Here is a 24,069-nt window from a genome sequence, read left to right as displayed (position 1 = left end):
TGTGATGCATAAAATCAGTGTTTTTGTTGAGGATTTTTACACATATATTCCTGAAGGATATTAATTTTTAATTTTTTTTCCTAATGTCTTTGCTAGTTGTTGGTTTTAAGGTTGTGTTTACTACATGGGTTGGGAAGCATTCCCTCTTCTTCTGTATTTTGAATTGCTATGTACCCATTGTCCAGTTCCAACAATTACCAACTCTTTCTTGATCTTGTTTCATTTTTAACTCCATCCACCTCTTGCTTCTCCTCTCTGTCTTGTTTTGAAGCTAATAGAAATATTTTTTAAAATGCCGCAGAAGAAATAATTTTTTTAAAGTGCTAAACCTTTTTGTAAAATAATGTGAAGGTGGAGAACCATCATATTTAACATGACATTAAATTTGGGTCTTGATATGGTGGTGTTCTCCAGAGGAATTATTCCAGTTGACATACTGAAAAAAAATTGACCTTTATAAAGTATTGCAAAATGTGCTTTTGGTGTATCATTATTTTTATTTTTATTTTATTTTCAATTATAGTTGACATTGAATATTTTATATTAGATGTATCCATTTTAATATTTATTTGATTTGATTGTCCTTTTCACTTATCTAAAAATCAAACAAAACCCCTCTTTTTGAGAAAAAATTTTGCAAGCAGTTTAATGATGTAGTATTATAGTGATATAGGATTGCTTCTAAGTTTTTTTATTTTAATTATTATCATTTTCTTTTCAATAAGGTGTCTTTATACTTGTTTAAAGAACTGCCTTTGTATCTTTGGCGACCTTCCGCCTCTGAGATAGCCGTGATTCGGGATTGGTTACTAAATTATAACCTGACAACAGTGAAGAACAAATTGGCTTGTATTATTCTGGAAGGACTCAACTGGGGATTTAATGTACAGGTATGTGTTAAAACCATTCTCTAGTGATATTCAACCTTTTTAATCTCATTGCACATAAAGTAATTACTAAAATTCTGTAGTACACCAGAAATATATTTTTTGCCAATCTGACCAAAAAAAAAAATAGGTATAATTTTGATTTGTTCACACTGGATGGCTATTGTTGTGTTGGCTGTTGTCATTTTTTATTTGACAGTCTAAGGGAAAAGACGTCAATGCTCCTGACTAAATAGTAAGGTATTGCATGGTCTAAAAATTCTTGTGGCTCTAGAAACTGTATATTCTATACACATCCTTTTCAAAGAAACATTTTCTCAAAACATTAACATTTCCAAGTGTTATTTGCAAGGTTTGCATTTTCTTGTAGCTGTGTCAGAGTTTAGAATCTTCTCTTTAATCCTGTTTTGCATACAGAATATCCTCCGTATGAAGATAAGTTGTTCCACACTGAAAATTCTTCCTTTTTTCTTTAGACGATTTGTATCTGCTGTTTTCTCGGTGGCTATTTACTGCAGTTCTTCCTAATTACCTCTCCTGTTTCTGGTCCTTCTTCCTCCTGCATTTTGTCTTGCATGTTATTTCAGATTAGTTTTGTGAAACACTGCGCCTTGGTTATGAGCCTGAGCCAGCCCGCCTGGGTTCTGATCCCAGCTCTGCCACCTCCAGGCTCTGTGACCCTGAGCAAGCTTCTTGTGTTCTCTGGGCCTCAGTTGTCATCTCTAAGCATCAGTACTGATAAGCTTACTTTAGAGGGTTGATGTAAGGATTCTTTAGCTTAGGACATGGTAAAACAGTATGGTTTTTGACATACATTAAGTACTCAGTGGTAGTAGTTTTCATTAATAATAATTCATTATTTTGAAGGTCTTGCTACTTATTATGTCTCCAAAGTGTCAGGTGAAGTGTTTTTGACTGTTAAACCCTTCCTGTTTCTTTACCCTGTGCCTTAGTGGTTGCCCTCCTGGGTCAAAATAGACAAGCATTTTAAAGGGAAAACAGGAGAGAACTCAGCCCTCTTCAGCTTTTGTTCTGAGCACGTCACTAGTCCTGACAGCCATTGTCAGTGATGTGCATGAACATGACGCCTGTTGTATAGATGAGGACACTGGAGCCAGAGAGCTTTCCTCCTAGGGTGACCGTGACCACATGGGACTGCCCATAGGTTCATCTGGGTCTTCTTTCTCTCAAGAGCTGGTGGGTGAGCGCTGCAGGAAGCTGTTCTCTGCCTCCACATTCCCAGGTCCTCTTCCCTTATCTGCATGGAGATTCCCCCGTGAGAGTGTCCTTGCTCCCTTGTTAGAGTTAGAAAAGCCATTTTCTGTGAGAGAGTAAATGAATGGATTTCTTCAGGCTGCAGAGGAAGACTGGGTGGGAAATTTGATAGACAACTTTAGGCTCCTCAATATTTTACCTGAGTTGTTGAGTATTTTTTATATTTTCAATACTGATAGAACAAGAAAAGGAAATAAAAACTTTATTAAATATCTTCCTATTTAATAATAATTAAACATGTTCCTCATTTGGGGAAATGCCCTTAAACCTGTAACTTTATAGAGATTCTAGGGAAGGGGAGGAGGATTACATCAAAGATAACTTTTATGCTGGAATCTTGGATGATTCAGTTCTGAACCTATGTTGGTACAACATGATGGTTCTTTAAAACAAGACTTTAATTTTTTTTCCTATTGTCATTTTATAACTTAATAGTTAGGGAATGTGATTTTCGGGAAATTGAGCTTCTGCATCCAAGATTCTTTTTCACTATTCTGCCTAGTCTTCTGGTTCAAAAATAAGGACACACACACACACACACACACACACGCGCGTATATATAAATTAAAATTGCATATTTGTGATTAATTTTCTCTTTAACAGGATATCCTTCATCTGGAGCAAGTAGTCCATGCTGAAGTGGCTTTAACAATTCTCGAAGCATACCAGAAATACCTTGCACAGAAGCCATATGCTGGGCTTCTTTCTGAAAGTATGAAGCAGGTATTTCCATCTCTGTATTGAGGACATATATCTTTATTATAAATAGCCTGGGGAAATCAAGTTACAGTATTTACTCTATGGTTGGATAAAAATTTTTCTTTAAGAAGCAGTCTACATATGATGATTTTAATATCATGGAATTTGAGTTGTGCTACAGTTGTGTGCTGGAGCTGGCTTGTACTCGCTCAGGAGAACTGATTGTGGACATTTTCAAGAACCTCTAAGCCAGGATTATCTATTAGTAGCTTGAAAGTGACCATGGTGGGAATTTTTTTAATCCACTAAAATTGGCGAATGGTGTGAATTAGCTTCTCTCACTCTCCAACTGGTTAAATTTACTTACCAGCACACCGTTTTTTGCCTGACTTTTATATTATTACCCTGTTGCTTGAGCTGACTCAGATCAAGTTCATAAAACGACTAGCAAGTAAGCAGAAGTGGTCACTTTGAGAGATTGCTTTGGTTTAGTATCACAAGCACAGAATACCAGCAAGTAATATGTCCTCTCTTCCGAGGGCATTGTTGATCACAGAAGGAGATGGTTGGGTGATCTTGCTGATTTAATGTGTATGTGACTAATGTAGTTTAAAATAAAAATTGTTCTAGGTTTCATACTTGGCCAGTATTGTTCGATATGGAGAGACACCTGAGACCTCATTTAACCAATGGGCCTGGAACTTGATCTTGAGGTTAAAACTTCATAAAAATGATTATGGAATACAGCAGAACTGTCCAGCAGTCCCCTTCTCCAGCACTGTGCCTGACATGACCGAGTCACCCACGTTTCATCCTCTCCTGAAGGCTGTCAAAGCGGGCATGCCCATTGGCTGTTATCTGGCCTTAGCTATGACGACGGTGGGCCACAGGTACCGTGTTTGGGCTGAAGCTCTAGGGTTGTTGAATCTTACAGTCACTGATTCTGGAATCTCATCTTTTACATCCCAAGGTCAGAGGACTCCATCATACCTGCCTAGGAGTCATCAGGGCCCAATCATAAGCCTGGATTAATAGCTTTTCAAGAGGGAAATGCTACCCAAATTAATAGGATACATTTATGCCAGAAAGTCACCTTGTTACATTATGAAGACTGTTGAACATGTCATCCAGAATGGAATGTTTATGTCAGCAGTAGATGTATTCTCTTCCTCAGAATAATGATCAAATAAAAATTATTGGTCACCTGTACAGAATTTTAAAGTGGATGGCAGCCCAACTCTGGTTCCTCAGCCAAAGGGCCAAACATGCCCAGGGACATGAAATGCTTGATGAGGTTACATACTTCTCTGTTACGAGCTCGTAGCTGTCTGGGTTGCTTCCACAGGAGCGTTTATCACACTCCTTGTAGTTGTCTGCTTAATTTTATCAGGGACCTTTTCTGAGCTTAGGACTTAGGAACTGTGTTCGTCTTGTAGTACCAGTAAATAACAATGAGTGAATGGCTTCTTAGTTGGTTAAAAATTACTTTCTTTAAAGACCATTTTCCTATGATGTTTTCTTTTTATTTTTTAGCCTCCTTAATTTTCTAAAACCTCTCTTGACCTGTGCTTTCTGGTTCTTGCATTTCAAACTCATTGTAGCACCTTCTTAGCATTCTGATTTCAATGTCATGTTCTACACTGAGTATATTTTCTATCAGCTGTTAGTGTTCAGCCCTCTGCTATACAGCAGGGAAGATACAGAGTTGTTAAAAAATGCCCTTAGGTTGTTGACAGTTTAGTGGAGATGGTAGACATAAAATAGTTGGCAGTACCAAGCAGGCCGAAAACATCTCTAGGCCTCAAAGGAATTGGAATCATTCGTGCCCCTGCCAGCCGTCCACTTTGGGGGCTGGGTTAATCTGAAGTGAAACAGGAAGCTAGCCTTGAGATTTGAAACTTGTCCTCCTCCCTCACATCCATCTCTTCCCCCACTTTCCTGCATTCTGTTCTATAGCACAGATCACAGTGATCACTTTTGCAAACTACATTTCCCAGATCCCAGCCAAATTGGTTCTTTTGGGGCCCCGCCAATGGGAGGCACAGGCTGGAGGCTGGAGGCGAGAAGCCAAATTATGTCGTCTTCTCTCTGTTTTTGGAGGTGTCTTTATCAGCGTCTGCAGTGACTCTGTGGCTGCAGCTGCCACAAGGCAGTGCTTTCCTCTGCAAGTCTCCAGACTATTCTAATGTACAATATAGATTGAGGGCCACTCAGCATGAGCAGGAAGAATTATTTATATATTTTTTTTATAAATAATTTATATTTTTTAATTACTTTTTTTTAATCCTCACCTGAGGATATGTGTATTGATTTTCGGGAGAGACAGAGAGGAGAGGAGAGAGAAACATCGATGTGAGAAACATCGATCAGTTGCCTCCCCTATATGCCCCAACCGGGAATTGAACCTGCAACCTTTTGGTGCATGGAACGATGCTCCAATCAGTTGAGCCACCCGTCCAGGGCAGGAATAATTTAAAGGAAGGAGAAGCGTTAGAGCACATTACCTGCATGGAGGAGCTAAGCTTTGGAGAGGAATCTTAGAGAAGACTTCTACAGAGCAGAGTGGTGACTCACCTTCTCCAGGTGATCTGTGCCCACAGTGTTGAAGATTTACCCCTTCCCACCCTGCAACTCCTGTGCATCCTGAGCAGCGCACTTTCTGTGCTGTAGTGTAAAAGTTTCTCCCTCGCCCTCCTTCAAGGTAAGGGCATTGTCTCATTCATCTTTGTATCTCCAGAACTTGAACTGAGTATGAATTTGATTGCATGAATGCAGAAAGGAGCCCCAGGTGGCTGAGGGGTTACGAGGAGAGGTGGGGTGATGATGAGGAAACACTCCTGACTGAAACCTGTGGTTCATGTTGGTGGATGGAGGTGATCAGGTAGGCCAGGAGGGCCAACCTGTGGACACATTTGAAGGCCAGGTAAAAGGGCAGAATTGATCTACTAGGAAGAGATTGTCTGGGCCTTTTGGAAGGCACTCTGCACTGATTTCCAGTAGCTCTGGTATCTTTCAGTTTTCTGTATCTCAGGTCTCTCATCTTTCAAACTGAGATAATAGTTTTGGACTTTATGAGGCTTTTGTGAATTATAATACATTTAACATGCCTAGAACAGTGTCTGGCATGTGAATTCTTTGAAGGTAGTGTTCTCAATATAATTGTTTCATGATTTCTCTAATTTTTTTTGATACCCATTTGGGAACTGTAGCTCTTTATTCATTGATACTGGTATAGGTCCTCTCTAAAGAGAAGTACTTGTTTAGTGCAAATTACTGAATTCTCAGTGTGAGTGAGGGTAAGGATAAGGGTTTTTCTTTGATCGTCTGGGATGTGATTATACTAGAACTAACTTAAGGCACTTTTATGAATGGGCTTGAGGGTTGGGGTAGAGTATGCAGGGGTACAAGTTGCACATGAATATAACATCACATACAGTTCGGAGGACAGCAGTAAAAAAATTCCCCAGAATTTTTCTCACCCTAAAACATTGTGTCTTGTTGTTTTTGTTATTTTTGTGCAGTATTTTTCCTTTGATCTTTTTTAGAGCTATAATATATGCCACTGCAACAACAATGAGCATTTTGGTGCCATTCATTCCTGTGTTTTTTACCCGTTTGTATAATTCTTTTCCACTAGTAGTTGTAGTCAGAAGTATAAAATTTTATGTTTTGTTCCCAGTATTGTTATAGCAGAAGTATTTTTCCATGTTGCCCTTGGCCATCATATGCATTGTTTTAAAATTGTGCAATAATATTCCTATTGAATGGATTTTCCCAATATTTCCATGTCATTTTGGCCTCTGAGTTTGCGATTATAGTAATTCTGTAAAGTGCATTTTTACATGGGTTATCTCTCTTTTTATTTTTCTATATGTGAGGTTATTTCTTAAGGATAGATTTCTCTGGAGTAAAAAAAAAAATAAGTAAATTTTGATGCCAAGTGGGTTTGAGAAGACTTTTGCCGGAGTTTACTGCCAGATTGAGCTTACTTTTGAATCTTCTCTTTGCTGTAAATACCTTGTGGGACTTGCACATGATGAGAGTCTCTTGACTTTTAGAAGAAGCACCATTTAAGAAACAAAAGAGGGTAGCAGCAAGTGCTCTGGACTAGAAATTTTCAAACCTGGGTTCTCATTTTGACCCTATACTAAGAAATTAGGTGAATTTGGGCATGATACTTCACCTTTCTCATCTATAAAATGAAAATATAAATGAACTTTTAAGTTCCTTTGTACTTCCAGAGTTCTGATTCTCATTTTTCATGTGTGAAGCTTGGTTATGCAAGAACGTGTTGGAGAATGGTCCTGGTAGCATGTAGGCTGACAGCTCATGGCAAGAACATCATTTTATGGACTGGCTACCTTGCATGCTCATTGCGTTTGTCTTTTTCCATAGCATTGAGAAGTTCTGTGCAGAAGGCATCTCACTGTTGGGAATTCTGGTCCAGTCGAGGCATTTGAGAACAGTGGTCCATGTCCTGGATAAGATTCTGCCTTTGTTCTACCCTTGCCAATATTACCTTCTGAAGAATGAGCAGTAAGTAGAGAACAGCTCAGCAGGTACAAAGGACTGTCTCTGGTTTCTGTGTGCCACCACCACCTGTATCGTGGTGGGCAAAGCTGGCCAGGCATTGCCCTCGGACACACAGGAAGTTATCCAGTCTTGAGGATGTAGTTACTGATTTTAAGGACCATGAAGGAAATCAGCAGGGTGCTATGAGAGAGGTTAATGGGTTGGAAGATCATGAGAGGAGTCAGGAAGTGTCCTCTGAGAAAGAGAGACTGCAGGTGAGATGCGAGGAATGAGTAGGAGTTTGCCAGGTAGGTATGGGGAGTGTTTCAGGCAGAAAACCAGCAGAAGCAAGGGCCCTGAGAGAGGAGGCAACGTGGTACGCCCAGGGAACTGGGGGCACTGCCATGATTTCATTGTGGGGGAATCTTCCACAATGCCTCATATGCCAACTGTGTGAAGTTGATACCCAAGAAAATATTGTGGAATGATTTTATAAACATTTCTGCTTTTGTTAGTGGAGGTGGAGAGTGTAGAGGGGATACTGGGGCAATCGTGGGTGTTTTTCTCCCGTCCAAGTACTAACCAGGTCTGACCCCTGCTTAGCTTCCGAGATCAGATGAGATAGGGCGCATTCAGGGCGGTATGGTCGTAGACGGGGTGTTTTTCCTCAGATGCCCTTTAATATGCACACATTTCTGTGTCTTGAGTTTATTAACTATACTCCTCCAGGTAGATAGAGTTTCTTTTAACCCACATGAAATTGGAAAACTTTATTCTTTGAAATTTCTGAAGATTTATCAGAATCTCTAAGTAGAGCTTTGGTCTAAAAATGGGACTGTTTTGATATTTTTCTGTTTTCTCATAAGTAATTAGACCCTGGAAATTCTGTTGACTTCTATCGGAAGATAAAGTGTGTTGTCCTATGTGTTGGCAGGTTTTTGTCACACCTCCTTCTGTTCCTGCACTTGGACAGCGGCGTCCCTCAGGGTGTTACGCAGCAGGTCACCCACAAGGTGGCACAGCATCTGACTGGAGCCAGCCATGGGGACAACGTGAAACTTCTCAACAGCATGATCCAGGTCAGGGCCCTAGTAAGCCCCTAAACACACCCTCACCTCCCTTTCTAGTCAGATATCCCTAGTGCTAGCACATTGATGTGTTGGTCATTTCAGGGCACCTGGCACAGTACTTTTAGTCAAGAAAGTCAGCAGATTTGGGTTTGGGAGTGGAAGCAGATATTATTTTATTAGTGTTTTAAAAATGCGAGGTTGGTTATTACCTTTCACCTTACCTGGGTCCTTTCTCCGTAGGCCCACATAGCTGTAAGCACTCAGCCCAATGAAGTGGGCCCCATTGCCGTATTGGAGTTTTGGGTTCAGGCTTTGATAAGCCAACATCTTTGGTATCGAGAACAACCCATCCTCTTCCTTATGGACCACTTGTGTAAAACAGCTTTTCAGCTGATGCAGGAGGACTGTGTTCAGAAATTACTCTACCAGCAACATAAGGTAAACCTGCTAGAGATTTTAGGTTTTAGTCCTTGGCTAGACAGTAGCCTTGTAAGAATCTTCTCCCAAATACAGCATTCTCAGTACTCACTGTGGCCACTGAGTAAGCTTGCTGCAATGGTGCCCTACCTCAGTAACCATAGTCCATCAGCTCAGATCCCCATAAAGCCAAAGGACTATCTCCTTCCCTCCTCGGTTACATTTTGGCTGTAATACACTTCCTGGATCTGTCACTGCTGGTGGACTAATTAATTACTGAGATCCGTGTCTTACAAGAACCTTCCATTGTAGTAAGACAGTTGCTGATATCCCTGAAAAGGTCATGAATAAGGTTTTTTTCAAAGCCTCCTCTCTCTGCTCCACATCCTCTCCCCGGTGTAGAATGCTTTGGGTTACCACTGTGACCGGAGTCTGCTCTCTTCCCTGGTGAGCTGGATCGTGGCAGGCAACATCACTCCATCCTTCGTGGAGGGCTTGGCCATGCCCACTCAGGTAGGAAGCCCTCTCAGGACCATTGCTTATCTCAATGAACTTGAATATTGTTATCATCCTTACTAGTGCATTATTACTAGCCTAACACAAATAGCATTTATTTAGCACTCACTAGGAGAATACTTTTTTACTTCATCCCCGCAGCAGCCCTCTGTGAGGTGGCACTGCTGCTCTTTCTCTTTTTCGGAGGGGTTAACAGAGGTTTAATGGCATTAGTGGCTGGCTCAGGGTCAGACCACAGCTCGTGATCAGACCCAGTCTGCCCGACTGCACAGCCTGCCCAGCCCCATGACCGAGTGGTTGAGAGTGGACCCTGGAGCCAGAGGGTTCTGCCATTTGCCAGCGCTGTGCCTTGGGCAGCTTGCTTACCTCTATATCCTCCGTTTCCTCAACTGTCAAAGGGGAATAATGGTTGCACTGACGTGGAAAACATGAGAATAGTGCTTAGCATATAGTGCCTACTAGGTGTTGGCTATTGATTATTGTTGTTGTCATTGTCATTAGCACATTATTTTCATCATTATTACCACCTCTCAGACTTTGTGTTGAATTATGTCCATTTCATCACTTAACCCAGTAATAACCTCCTTCAGCCTCCTGTCGCAGTCTTACCTCCTGCGTATGCCTCTTGTGATCTGGCTGAAGCCAGCTCCTGGCTGTTACCTGCATACATCTTTGCCTTTGCCCAGCTGATTGTCTTAGCAGGCATTTTTACCCACCAGTCTCTATGTAGAGCCTTCTCTGATCCCGCCTTCCCTCCTCTGGCCTCTCTTAGTGCTTTACCTCTGATACGGTAGTCACCACTGCTCACTTCACATTTGGTTACTTATATTTTAGTCTTTTCTCCTAATAGATGGGAAACTTCTTAAGGGCAGAGCTGTGTCTGGCCCTTTTTCCTGTCTCCTGTGCATACAGAAACCACCCACCAAATATTGTTGAGCAAACAAACATCCTTTCTTACTAAAGAAGAATTTAACATTTTTTAGTGGTCTATTTTATCTCAATTTATATCTGTGATAAGGATACAGAGTGGTATGAAAATGTGTTAATTTTAGAAACCCTAAATATTTGTCAATTGAGATCTGCTATAGAAAAGCTGGTAGTTTGTGGAACATTAGGCTGTGTTTTGTTTGTCCAAGTGAGTTGCTGATTCCTGTCACTTTTACCTTCTTACATTGTAGGTCTGGTTTGCATGGACTGTCCTGAACATGGAATCCATATTTGAAGAAGATTCTCAACTCCGAAGAGTTGTTGAAGGGGAACTGGTTATAAACCCTTCTTTCACTCCTGACCAAGCTTTGAAGGTGCAAATAGCAGTTCTGCATTTGAGCGGGAGAAGGTGGTTTATGCTTGGATGCTGATGGGTTCACCTGTATTTTTTGAACGCCTGTGTTTTCTGTTGCTGTGAATGTTTGGAAAGCACATAGCCAAATCAATGCTGAAGATGGTATACTTGAAGTGTATACTGCGTTCCCAAGTTTCATTTAACGTTGAGGTCACAGCCTGATCATTGAAGGCTGTGTTCATTGCATGTGTGAAGGAGATAGTCATTGTTTTAAAGCAATTTCCAGCATAGAGCTTGTTAAAAATCAGATTCTTAAACCCCCAGTGTCTGAGATTCTGAGTTTCTGAGTCTGGAGTGGGGCCAGGGATTTATTTTTAACAACTCCCCAGTGATCCTTAGGCTCACTCCAGTGTGAAACTAAGAAAAAAACTGGTATAAGGCTTTAGAATTAAAGACCTTCTCTTTTAGGGTCCTTTGGTATAGACTTTGCTTTGAGATTTTGGAGGCTTTCAAGGAATTTATCACCCTTCAAAGTCCTTTTAAAAATCTAAATTTTCAAGAGATAAAGTTTGACAGTGAACTTTACTTTTGGTTTTCATAGCCTACTTTCTTGCACTGTAGTGTTTTGTATGCAAAGGATGTGAAGGGCATGTCAAGGCATGGGCATGAGATTAGACAATTAAGACCCTTTCCAGTTCTGGGGTCTGAAATTACTGGACATAATAAAAGCTGCCGCTTGCCTCTTGCTAAGAAGGAGATTAAAGTGTTAACCAGTGGATTGGAGAAATAGGTTTTGGATCATTTTGTAAACTTTGCAGTTGGATTCATTTCATGGTTGCTCCAAACCCTCCCTCTTCTGTAGAAAGCCCAGGCCCAGCTGAAGCTCCCCATCGTCCCGTCTCTCCAGAGGCTGCTGATTTATCGTTGGGCCCACCAGGCTCTCGTCACACCTTTTGATCATCCTCTTCTGCCACTCATCTGGCAGAAGTTCTTCCTCCTGTACCTTCACCGCCCAGGGCCACAATATGGGTAGGTAGCCGTTGTAGGCGGCAGTTTCTGTGAGTCCTTCCTTCTGTAGCACTGCTCAGCTGCTCTGTGTTCTCGCTCTGTGGCAGGGCAGTTAGCTTCTCTCTCCGGCTAGGTGTCTCCCTGTTTCGCATTTATTAGACGAGACCTTTTTTGAGTTCGGGGTATCTTGTGGCCACTCTCTCTTTCCCATTCCCCATACCCAGTGTGGCGAAGACAACACCCTGGAACCTGGCAGGGTTTAGCATAGAACCTCTGGAAATGCAGAGGGAAGGAAACTGCTGTGAAGAAGCTGCTTGTGTGACCATCATGGGGCTTATTCGAGGAGACGTGTGATGAGTCATGCAGGTGTGGACAATCGCCTTGCCAGGTCTGCTGGCCCTTAGGCTGTACCTGGGGGTGTCCAGCATTTCCACTGGATATGAAGAGACTCTGGCCAGCCAGGACTGTCCACTGTTACCAGCCATTGTTCTCTAGCTCCAGCCCAATTCCTTGCTCGCCCTCTCACTTCCTTAACTCACTCCCTTGAATCATAAATGGTAATTCTTCAAAACTTCTGTTTTCCACCAGATTGCAAGTTCTTCAAGAGCAGACTATTTTTAATTTATTCTCTGGTGGTGGTAATATCTTGAATCTGCACAGCATTTCATTTTTTTAAAAACTATTTTCATGTATACCGTCGCAGAGCCTCATAATAATCATTATGGTAGAAATAGTATATTAATTTAATGCGGTATATATACAGCTATGCTAAATTGACTTCATTAATTGTGACTTTGTGTCACATGGGAAGAACACATTATATTGAGCTTGTTGTGATCTGTCCTTGTATTTTTTAAGGTTACCCGTAGATGGTTGTATGGGAAGAAGGTTTTTCCAAAGCCCTGCTCATACCAGTTTGTTGAAAGAAATGAAGAAGCGCCTGACTGAGGTGGCTGATTTCCACCATGCGGCGAGCAAAGCCCTCCGTCTGCCAGCAGAGGGCAGTGAAGGGCCGCCAGCGAGCCAGACTGGTGCCCCTGGTTACCTGACTTCACCGGAACTGCACAGGGAGCTCGTGAGGTAGCCCGAGGTTATTTAGCCATTTACATTGTTTGCAGCACAGGTGCCGTGCTCGGGGCAATTATTTGTGTTACAAACTATTAGATGTTATTCTCTTGCTGGACTTGACTGTTGAAGGCAGACTGTAGGTTTATATCCCGTAGTGTTTCTCTTCTATGTTCCTTGTGGGAAATGAATCAGCAATTTGGATACACCTCTGCTGAGTACCTGGAGTCCGAGTGAAAGATCTTAAACCAAAGGGCTGATGTCCTTTTGATGTAAAAACAGAAGCAAACCCAAACAGTTGGTTGTAGCAGGTGGACAACTAGTGACGCTTGCTAGGATAGTTTTCTAAAAGAAAGAAATGAGCATGGCAGGGTTCAAGTGGGAGTTCATAGACCCTCTGTGGGGCTTCAGGATTCACCTGGGGTGCGGTGGGATCTAGTAATCTCCCAAAACTGCTTCCAAAATTAGGCACAATATTGACATCCCCAAAAGGTTAAGAACTTTGAAGTAAGTTTGGGTCCCTTTCAGATTTTCCTTCACCCTTCATTTATAAGTTTGCTATAAACCAGATTAGTCTTATAAATAAGATCTAATAAAAATGGCTCTTAATAATTAACCATGAATACAAAATGTTTTGGTGTGGACACCCAGCATTTTGAGCCAGCAATGAGGCTTCAGGCTTGACCTCAGAGCACCTTTAGGGGTATCTCTCAGCCTCCACATGATTTCCCCCTTGTCTTGCTTGCTTGATGGAAGACTTATTTTTAACCAGGCCTAACCAGTGGGAAGACTAGTTTTGAACATTTAGATCAGCCAGAGAAGTCCTTGATTTTCCCTTCTGCCTCTCTTAAATCCCCCCTCCTTTGGCATATTGGTAAAGTATCCATCTAGTCAAATCAGAAGCTGAAAGAGAGATCCATCCCAGCCTCTGCCCTTCCTACACAGACTACGGCAGAGGTAAAGGAGGTAATTTTCCACTTCATTGAGCAAAGCCAAGTCACACCACCTCCACCCAGTTCCCCACCCAGTATTTCGTGTGCTGGAGACACTACTCTGGTACCTTTTATTGCAAACAGCTGCTTCAAATACCAGTGATTTTTTTTTTTTTTTTTTTTTTTTCTAAATGGACTGTGTTCCTTGTAAAAATAAAACAAAATAAAAACAAAGGAAATGTCATTCAATTTTTAAAAAGTTTTTACTGGAAAATTGAAATTTGTTTTTCTTTCTCTTTTTATCCTGGCTTTGTTTTATTTCTTCTTAGTGGGAACAGGGTGCGCACATGTTGTGAGTCCTGTTTGTGACTCCTTGCTGTAGGAGATGTCATTGAGCCTAAAGCTGGCAGGTTCTCCCAATTCATAAGGTGAAAATGGCTTTTACTGTTTTTTCTGGAGAGGAAGCGTATTTATATGAATATTATTTAAACTTTTCAAAGCACTAAGGCTCACTGTGACTGGGTTGCTCAGGAAAGAACAGTTTTTTTTCCTGTTTACTGTATTTAGTCCTACTTTAATAATAGAGTTCTCAGAGCCCTTTCTTCACATCTTTTGTTTTAGCAATTATTGCATCATATTTTAGTCATCTGTGACCTGTCTTTCTCCCCTGTTGGCTTATGGCTTTTCAGGAGGGTGGTGGTGGTTGGAAACATTTTCTATATTACATGCTTTCTTTTATGTGGTAGTATTGTTTCTTGAGGTGTAAGAAACTTTATTTGTATGCACATCTTTTTATATTTTATATAATTATTCTTTTTTCTTTTAGGCTCTTCAATGTATATATATTATGGCTGGAAGATGAAACTTTTCAAAAAGGAGACACCTATATCCCTTCTCTACCAAAGCATTATGACACTCACAGGCTAGCCAAAGTGATGCAGAATCAACAGGTGAAATTATGGCAATGTCTTTTTTAACATTTCAGACTGCAGTTTGAATTGGTCACATTCATGATCGAATGGTAATTCCATTTATCAATATGGAAATGGCTTACTTGAGTGGCCATTGTTTTTGTGGATTTTCAGTATATAAATGATTGTATTAAAGGGATATTCTTTTTAAAAAATATTATTTATTTATTTTTGGAGAGAAGGGAAGGAAGGGAGAAAGAAAGGGAAAGAAACATTGATAAGAGAGAAACATCTGTCAGTGGCCCCATACGTGCCCTGACCAGGGACTGAACCCACAACCCAGGCATGTGCCCTGACCAGGAATCGAGGTGGCAACCTTTCACTTTGCGGGATGATGCCCAACCAACTGAGCCATTCCAGTGAGGACAAGAGATGCTCCCTTTTGAATCTCTGGCTACCTGAAGGCTTGAAACTTGGTCTAGGATTTTCTACAGTCTTGTAGACATATCTTCTTGAGATTGTTTCTGTTCTTACTTTAAATTGTTAGAAGCTGAACACTTTGAAGCTGTCATTTCTAGTCCCATAAAAAGCATGGTGTAAGAATGTATTAGCATCCATATGTTACATATAAAGTTAATTGCATGAAATAGATAGCGAATCACTTTTGTGTAGCTTTGGAGATGATTTACTTTGTAGGTGTCACAGTTTTGGTTGCCCTTCAGGAAGTACTCAATTCTAGTCTTCACATATTCTAAGCTGTTCTCTCCCTGGCACCTGGAGATGTCTATAGACCTTTTCTTGGCCATTATTACATCTGGTGGTAAATATTGTGGGAGTGCAATGTACAGGGTGCTGTAGGAACACAGAGGAACAGCACCCAATTCAGACTGGGCAGGACTGGTGATCTTTGAGTTGAGCCCTGAAGGACAAATGGGAATTGGTCAGGGTAGGAAAGGCATGGTGATGGGGAATGACAAGGAGGATGTTACCAGCAGAAAGCCCAGTATGTGCAAAGACATGGCAGGTGAGAGAGCCTGGCGTGCTTACGAAGGTGTGTGTTAGGGCATGGCACTTGAAGATGACAGATGAAACCAGAGGTGAATAGGGTCAAATCTCTAAGGGTCATGTATGCTTTTCTAAAAAAAAAATTTTTTTTTCTTGAAGTCTGTTTGGAGAGCTATTGAAACAGTGGGAGTTATTAAATAAATAGATGAATTAAAAATATATTGAGGAAAAATTGGTAGGATCAGGAGGCTTTTTAGATACACTGTAGGAATGATACAGTAGTAGGATTGATTAGATGCACAGGGACTCTCAGATTTCCACTTGGGCAGCTAGAGGTGCTGTTTACAAAGACAGGAAATACTGGAAGAGGAGGTGCTGGAGAGGCTTCAAAGCGAACCCTCTATCAAAAGAGTCAGACGGGAGGGCATATACAGGTATAGAATTCAGGAATGAGGCAGTATAGGAAATGGGGATTTAATGGTATTAGGCCATTTAGATTAAGAAGATGAAAATCTGAGGGATGATAACATTTAAGGCACAGAGAAATAAGGCTGAGAGTGTAGAGCCAGAGAAATAGGAAAAATAAATAAGTGATCTCGGTGTCTTGAAACCTTGAGTGAAGTTCCATACTCGTTTCTTCTTTACATTGCACACATCAAGACCTTATCCAAGGTTTTGCATGTGTAGGTACTTGGTCAGTGTTTTAAAAAATCAATCGTAGTGCCCTGACTGATGTGGCTCAGTTGGTTGAGCATCGTCCAGCAAAGAGGAAGGTCACTAGTTCGATTCCTGGTCGCACATACCTGGGTTGCGGGTTTGCAACGCAGTGAAGTACATAGTCAGAATATGCAAGACAGCTCACAGAGAATTCTAGAAGTCCTATTTTTTTCTCACTTGATTTAATTATTTCACCTTTTACCATGAAAAAATTCAATCATACAGAAAATAGAATAGTATGATGGGCAGGCATGCCCATTCTCCCCCCGGCCCTCTGTGTACCGTGTGTCTAGTTTCATCTGCAGTTCACTCACACCCTCTACCATATTATCTTGGAGCTAATCTTAGAGAGCATTTGATGCATAACGATTGAAAGATGAGGATTAAAGAGTGCTTACCTGGCTTGCCATGTTTGCATTCACTGGGTTGCATCCCTTTGTTTTTCTGTAAATTCTTTTTGATGGTGAAAAAAATGAAGATGAGGATTAAAAAAACAATATAATCCAATAGCATTTTGCATCTGAAAAACATTAATAATAGGTTATTAAAAATCAAACATTGAGTCAGTGTTCAAATTTCTAATTGTTTCATAAATGTCATAAAAGTTTTGTTTTTATTTTTTTACGGTGTGTTTGAATCAGGATCTGCATTTTGTGATTGGTTCATAGCTCTTATATGTGTTTAATCTATAGGTCTTCCCTTTAACCCCTATCCCTTTTTTAAAAATCCTCATCAGAGGACATGCTTAGAGTGAAGAGAAAGGGGTTGTGGGGAGAGGGAGAGAAACATCATTGTGAGAGAACAACACGAATCAGTTGCCTCTTGTATGTGCCCTGACCGGGGACTGAACCCACAACGTAGGCATGTACTCTGACTAGGAATCCAACCAGTAGCCCTTTGGTTTGCAGGATGATGTTCCAACCAACTGAGCCCCTCTGGCCAGGGCACTCCTCTTAGCCAATTTTTTTCCCTTGCGATTTATTTGTTGAAGAACTTGGGTAGTTTGTCCATAGAGTTTCCCCACAGTATAGATATTGCTTACTGAGTCTTTGTGGTGTAATTTAAAATGTTTTTCTGTCCCATATATGCCTGTAAATTGTTAGTGGGACATAGAGTTTGATGTAATCCAGTTTCTCTGTAAAATGTCTGTTATTTACCTATGTCTTACAATTTAGCTCAGTAATATGTGTATATAATTTACAAATATACATTTAGTAGGGCTGTTAAAATTATTTTTTCTGATCATGGTACATAATCAAAAAACTTTTGAGATTCTTGGTAAGATTGTTAGAGTATTGATTTTGGATATGATTCATCCTAATGCTGGAGAACTTGGAATGGACCACCATGTGTTCACACTTACTGGTTCACTTTATAGTTAAATATGTAGTTTTATATGTGAATATATCTGTGAAAATTAATGTCTTGTGGTTTCATTCTAGGATCTGTGGATGGAATATTTAAACATGGAGCGCATACATTATGAATTTCAGGAAACCATTGGTCTATGGACACAGACCAAGCTTGAGTCCCATTCTGCAGCCTGCAGTTTATCAGTGCAGCTGGACTTTACTGATGCTTTTCTGGGTGAGTATTAGGAGCATCACGCCATTTGAATGAATGAATGAATGAATGAATGAATGAATGAGTGAGTGAGTGAATCAGAGCCATTGAGGGTTAAGTTGTACTCAATGTAAACCTTCGGTAGGGATTCCTTTTATAGGAGTTCATAGTTAACTTGCCTACCACTTTTAGGTTAGGCTGTGAGTGCGAGAAAATTCCAAAATAGTAATGGCTTAAATAAGATAAAGATTTAATTTAATTTTTCTCATGTAAAGGGAGTCTGGAGTCAGGCCTTTCAGAACAGTACCTTTGTGCCCTACAAGCCTCAAGGACCCCTGCTTCTCCTATCTCGCTGTCCCATTGTTTTCACACGTGACATCCACATATGGTCCAAGATGGCTGCTGAAGATTATGGTCACATTCACTTTTTACTCAGCAGGAAGGGGTGTCTTCTTTGTTAAGGACTGTTTTAAGAAGCTGCTTATAGACTATGCAGTTACATCTCATTGGTCCAAACTGAGACACATGGGTCTACTATCTGAAAAGAAGACTGGAAAGTGACTGAGTGTGTTTGTTTCATTTTCTTAGTGATGCTTTAAAAAGACATTTTAGCTGACATCAATGTGTGAATACAACTTTTAATTTCATTATTTTGGGTTTGCAGTTTTAAAATTAAGAAGTCTTTGTCTTTTATAAACTTTTCCTCTTTATCTGGAACTCTTACCATGCAATAGAAGTGTATCATATTCCCCAAATTTCTAAGTTGGTTTTTCTTACAGTGCATTTTTCTAGAGAAACAATTTTATAAATTATCAGTTAGTGTTCTATGCCAGGCCACAAAAACTCATTTAACCTGGAAAGTTGATGACATATCTTACAACAAAAATAACATAAAGCAATATTTGGGGGTCACAATTTTAATTACTAAATGTAGGACATATAAAAAATGTGAGTATAATTATTAAACAAAATATTGTAACATGTAGTATAATAGAGCCCTGAAGTGACTCAGAGAAAGGCAAAAAGACCTTCTTGTTCCAGCTCTGCCATTAACCAACTAGTTGTGTGATCAGAGAAAACTAGGAACCTACCTTGGCTTTAGTCCACTTGTCTGTAAAATGAAGGTGCTGGACGGTCTCAATGAAGGCTTTAAAATTATTCTCTCCAACATCTTTCTCTCCTGAAATAATAATAGTACCCCCCAATTTTAAAAGTTATATGTGTTCATTAAAAAAACAATATAGAAAAGTTTATAGAGAAGGGTATAAAAGTTGCCCTCATCCTAGTCATATTGAGTCTCATTTTTATTCCTGCAAGGTTATTAAATGAGATGAAGAAATACTTGTATGTTTATAGCCCTGGAAGCTGTGGAATGCTTCGGATCATGCCTTCTAATTTGTAGTGCTTTTACATCGCCTTAACATTGCCCTAAAAGGCTGATTGTTGTCTCTGGAGTAAAGCTAGTAATTTATTAAGCCTTTAGTTTGTTCCAGGCTCTGTCCCAGTACTTCATACGTGTTAATTTGGTAGTCCGAATGACCCTATGAGATTTATCCCCATTGAGTAGGTCATGAACCTGAAAGATGGAAGGTGGTTAGGTAACTTGCCCAAGTCACAAAGCTGGTAGGTGGTAGACAGCCATCTCGTTCCAGGGACCCTGTTCCTCATCACTTATTATCCTTGTTTCTGGTGAGCAGTACAGGTTGCAGTTATAAATAAAATTAAGACCTAGATTTTTAAAGTAAGAAGCTTCAGGCTTTTGATAGCAGGTTAGGTGATGATTACATCAAATGAGGCGACTTGTGGTTGTGATGGTAGGATTAATTCTAGTAGTACTTCTTAGGATATTGCATACTATGACACCAACTTCTTTTTCTTGAATTAAATTTGTTTTGTTGACTTCAAAATTTTTGTCACATGTGGTCCAGAGTGGTATTTACAGTTAAAAATGCTCTGAATTTATTTGTTTCTCTCTTTTAGTTTGCATTTAAAACATCCTTGTTTTTTTTTTTTTTATGGTAAGTGATACTAATTTTGAAAAAGTTTCTTGAGACAAACCTAAATACAGTCAGGAATCTTAACCAGTGATGAATATCCAACTTTGTTACCTTCTGTGCAAGGAATGGTAGATTCTAGTGGAAAAACCCCAGCTATAAGAGATGATCCTGTACTTGACCTGTTTGGAATGTTAAATTCCATCTGCTTGAGGTACAAACAATACAAGTCTTCTTATGCCAAGTAATAAAGTCATGGCTATTAAATTTTCTTTGACTTTTCTATTCTAACAAGAATAGAAAATTGAATGCTACATTTGGAATGAAATCAGAAATTCATAGTAGTCCCTTAAATGTTTTTTGACTTGATTATTGATTTGAAACTCCCTTGACCTCTCTTGTCTCCCGTTATCTTACTATTGAAAAGAATCAGGTATGTGTCAGCTTTTCTTTACGTTCTTCAGTTCCCACCTGCTGTATAGTATGTGTATAGTGTTATAAAGACAAAAGGAGGGAAGGTAGGATATATTGGACATCTACTGTGTGTTCAGTTCTGTACTAGGTATAGAAATGTAAACATATAACTTGGATTGACCAGTATGAGATAATATACAGTGTCGTGTGAAATTGGATGATACAGATATATCTTTTTTTAAAAAAAAGTTTTAGTTTTAGGAAAAGATATGGCACCTGATTTCTTATTTGGACTCCATAAATCATTTATTGAGTAAACAAATAAGTGAATGGATGAATGAATGACTACCTGACTACATAAAATAAGTTCTGTAGGAGTTTGTGTCCATGTCTTTATTCATTTTAACTCTTCTATTTTCAGCCTTTGTCTAAACCTTGTCTTGTCTAAACCTTGGCCTAATTTAAGATTTTTCACTTAGCTGTATTCTCTAATGCTCATTCTTTTTTCTACCATTCCTATGAATTTTGTCTCTGGGATTACAGTAAACTTTTAACTGGGCTACCTGCTCCATTCCCCCAATCCATTGTCTGGTGGTAGCTACCATCTTTCTCAAGCTTACTTGAGCTGTTCACTAGATTCCCTTCATACTGGTATAAGTCCAAACACCTAGTGCCTCATTCAGGGCTATCTAGGGTAATACTTGAAGATCGTGAGCTTTAACTCTTCAGCTATCATTAAAACTTTTTAAGGATAGGAATTCTATTTAATAGCACTCCATGCTCCTGATCTCCCTACCACTGGCAGAATATTATTAGGCCTGTGGGTGCTCCCTCAAAGCTTGTAAGTAATAAAAGATGATCATTTTATTCATTTAGGTCTCTGATTTATCTACTCGGTAGATTTCTACCATTTTTTATGAATGTAACAGGCCAGGGCTTTGCACCCACTTAGTATGTTAGCTGCCCAGCAGTAGCCATTACTCAGTCAACATGACTTCATTTTCTTTCAGCTAAAGAGAGGGTTTTAAGTAACTTGCAGATGCACGAGGCCCCCCAGCCTCCCCTCGTTCTGCACCCAGTGAGGCCTCCTGTGCCGGTTATTTCGTCTGCCGTGCTCCTGAGTCAGGAGGACACCACCCAGCTGGTGCGCACAGACCTGAATCTGTTGCAACAGCAGGCCAGGTAAGACCATGGGGCCTCCCGGATCACGCTTCTGTGCTTGCTGCCTTGACAGCCTGAGAGACTTAATACCTGGAAGGGCTTCCTCATCAGTATCCTCGCCATGGGGAAAATTGGACCAGACTGGCCCAGGCAGTTACTTAGTTAACCAAGTTGTGACGAGTCTTTTAATTTCCCATTGAAATTATGTAGTGCTTTAATGGACTACAAATTTTTACATGTTTCATGTGGTGATGTTTCTGAGTGCCAGCTAGATGTTTCTTATGCTTCTCCCGAGGAGACCTTCTGATAGTGGAAAGATTGTGTGTAAAGAGCATGAAATGAGATTTACTTTTTTTTTGTCGCTGCTTTGTTCTCTCACTCTCCATATTTTAAAACTTGGCACAGACACTTAATTGAAGTGTGGGCAAATCATTTAGTGTTTTGAGTTCACGAGAGAACTCAGAGCACTATTTAAGGTTTTGGTTCTAGCTTGCTATCTTGTGAGAAGGAGGGTATGTGTAGTAAATCTATTTTATAAAGTAAAAGAGCATTTGGCAAATCCCGTGGGAATCAGTCTCTTATTGGCCTTTTTTTCCTTGTTGTTTTTGGCCAGGTATTTATTGTGTGCATTGTGTGTGCACATGACACATACACATATGCATGTATGTGCTGGCCTACATGTCAAAATAATAACTACAGTTATAACAGTATTGATACCCAGGTAAACAATTACCTTTCTTCATCTTTGAAAATTCAGTTTGAGTTGCTAACTCACACTACAGTAAAGAAATCAGTGGTACTTATAATTAAGGGTACCCCTTTGGGATAGTTAGATTAGAATGCGTTCTCATTTGTTGTATATTTAAGGGTCCATTTAAAAAGCACTGCTGATATAAGACAGATTCTAAATGGAGCTTTATTTCTCGCTAAACAGTTGTCCCACTTTTCCTTTGTTTAACTTTCTGGTCAACATGACTGCCAACGAGAGCGTCTGGGTAAGTCTTAGCACACACACCTTTGGTCTTCTTACTCTGGAATACTTGTGTCTTGCAGTGCTCTACTGCAGGCTGGGGGTAACGGAAGCCTTTATCACTTATCATGAAACCTTTCCTAAGATTTTCTTTTACCTCTGAATGATGTTTTTCAGAACGGCTGCCCTTCGGGAATCTCAACAGGTTGCCTTGGATAGTGAGCTGTTGGACACAATACCCAAACAGTATGTTAATCGGGAAGAACAGACCACACTACATTTGGAGTGTAGAGGCAGTAGTGGTAAGAAATGCCAAGGAGCAGCAGTTGTAACAGTTCAGGTAAGATTGTTTACATTCCTTTGTAATTCAGAGAATTTGACTTGAGACCCTAATAATTGGCATACCATTGAGAAAGACTGAAAGAAATATATAGCAGGTGGTCCATGTCTCAAAACTTTTAAAAGTTTTTAGGAGAGTGAAGACACACACAGAGCTAATCACCTGTTTCCACAAGTGCTGATGCATCCTGTAAAGCAGGAATTCAAAGAACAGCAGAATCATTGAGAAGATTTTGAGAGAGAGAGGGCCTTAAACTGATTCTTAAAAGATTTTGATAATGGTAGTTTGGATTCGGTTAGAAGCAGTGTGGGCATGGAGTCAGCATGAGTTCTACAACATGAGTGCATCTAGGGGTCACCGGCCAGCCATGCCAGTCTGTTTCAAGTTGCTCTTGGAAGTGGCAGTAGGCATCCACCTTGGGAAGGCTGGAGTTCACATTGGAAGGGTCAGTCACTTGGGAGCACTGGCTGTGTGCTGTGGACAGTGGTGCGGGCGCGGAAGACAGACATGGGAAGGACCTGTGGAAAACAGACTGGCTGGGTGGAGCCTGCCAACAGGCAAAAGGAGAGATGTGCAACAATCTGACTGAAAATTCAGCTGCCTCTCGAGTCACCTTCTTTAGTTGGAAAAATAAAATTAAGTTGGATCTGTGACTTTAGAAGGACGTCTAAGTGGAAGTTTAGCTTTAGCCAGCCTGTCAGCATTCACTTCATGCCAGGCTCTGTCTAAAGACTTCACAGAACTTATTTCTATCTTCACCACAACTCTGTAAGAGTTTTATTATCTGCATTTTTCAGATGAAGAAATAGAGGCATAGAAAGTTTAGGTTACATGTTCAGGGTGCCACAGCCAGCGAGTAGCAAACTAGGAAGTCCCAGGCAGTCTGGCTGCAGAGCACACGCCCCGTAATCACGGCGCCTTACTCGGTCTGCAGGTGAAGTCAGGATCCCCTGAGCCTGGAGAGAAATGCTGCTAGAGAGCCCCACCTGTTGCCCAACTACAGTTGCAGAAAAGTAGATCCTCCTTTTGGTTAGCTTTTAGAAATGAGGGAAAATTTGTTTTACTGACTCTTGGTTTTCTTTCAAATATTTCTTCTCTTTTTGTGCTAAGCCCCATTTTAACAGTTCTAATGTATTCTTCATCAGTCTCCTTGGGTGACTGTTTTCTCTAAAATGTCTTCTCAGAAATAACCTTTATATTTGTATTTTTCATTACCTTCAAAATTTACTTCTGAAAAAATAACTCTTTGTAATCATCTAAAGTTAGCAAATTCGATCCAGGTTGTGATCAGTGATTAGAGAACTCATGGATTGGATCAATTTTTAAAATCA

The 24,069-nt window shown here is 40.2% G+C and overlaps 1 protein-coding gene across 2 annotated transcripts in view; it reads left to right on the top strand.

The window, feature by feature from the left end:
- The window catches only part of EPG5 (ectopic P-granules 5 autophagy tethering factor), an 85,607-nt gene that overhangs the window by 28,910 nt on the left and 32,628 nt on the right, over positions 1-24,069 (top strand). For both annotated transcript variants that reach the window (XM_054583586.1, XM_054583585.1), the window contains exons 14-27: positions 726-890; positions 2,766-2,885; positions 3,492-3,751; positions 7,257-7,397; positions 8,308-8,452; positions 8,684-8,881; positions 9,263-9,373; positions 10,555-10,677; positions 11,521-11,687; positions 12,525-12,746; positions 14,490-14,613; positions 17,739-17,883; positions 21,278-21,449; positions 22,576-22,738. In XM_054583586.1, the coding sequence (XP_054439561.1) occupies positions 726-890; positions 2,766-2,885; positions 3,492-3,751; positions 7,257-7,397; positions 8,308-8,452; positions 8,684-8,881; positions 9,263-9,373; positions 10,555-10,677; positions 11,521-11,687; positions 12,525-12,746; positions 14,490-14,613; positions 17,739-17,883; positions 21,278-21,449; positions 22,576-22,738 (2,256 nt within the window). The remainder of the gene's footprint in view (positions 1-725; positions 891-2,765; positions 2,886-3,491; positions 3,752-7,256; positions 7,398-8,307; positions 8,453-8,683; positions 8,882-9,262; positions 9,374-10,554; positions 10,678-11,520; positions 11,688-12,524; positions 12,747-14,489; positions 14,614-17,738; positions 17,884-21,277; positions 21,450-22,575; positions 22,739-24,069) is intronic.

Source organism: Pteronotus mesoamericanus, unplaced genomic scaffold, assembly GCF_021234165.1.
Source record: "Pteronotus mesoamericanus isolate MK-2021 breed Mesoamerican mustached bat unplaced genomic scaffold, CSHL_Meso_final contig_74, whole genome shotgun sequence".
Taxonomy (NCBI): Eukaryota; Metazoa; Chordata; class Mammalia; order Chiroptera; family Mormoopidae; genus Pteronotus; species Pteronotus mesoamericanus.
This window is presented reverse-complemented; position numbering and strand designations above follow the sequence as displayed.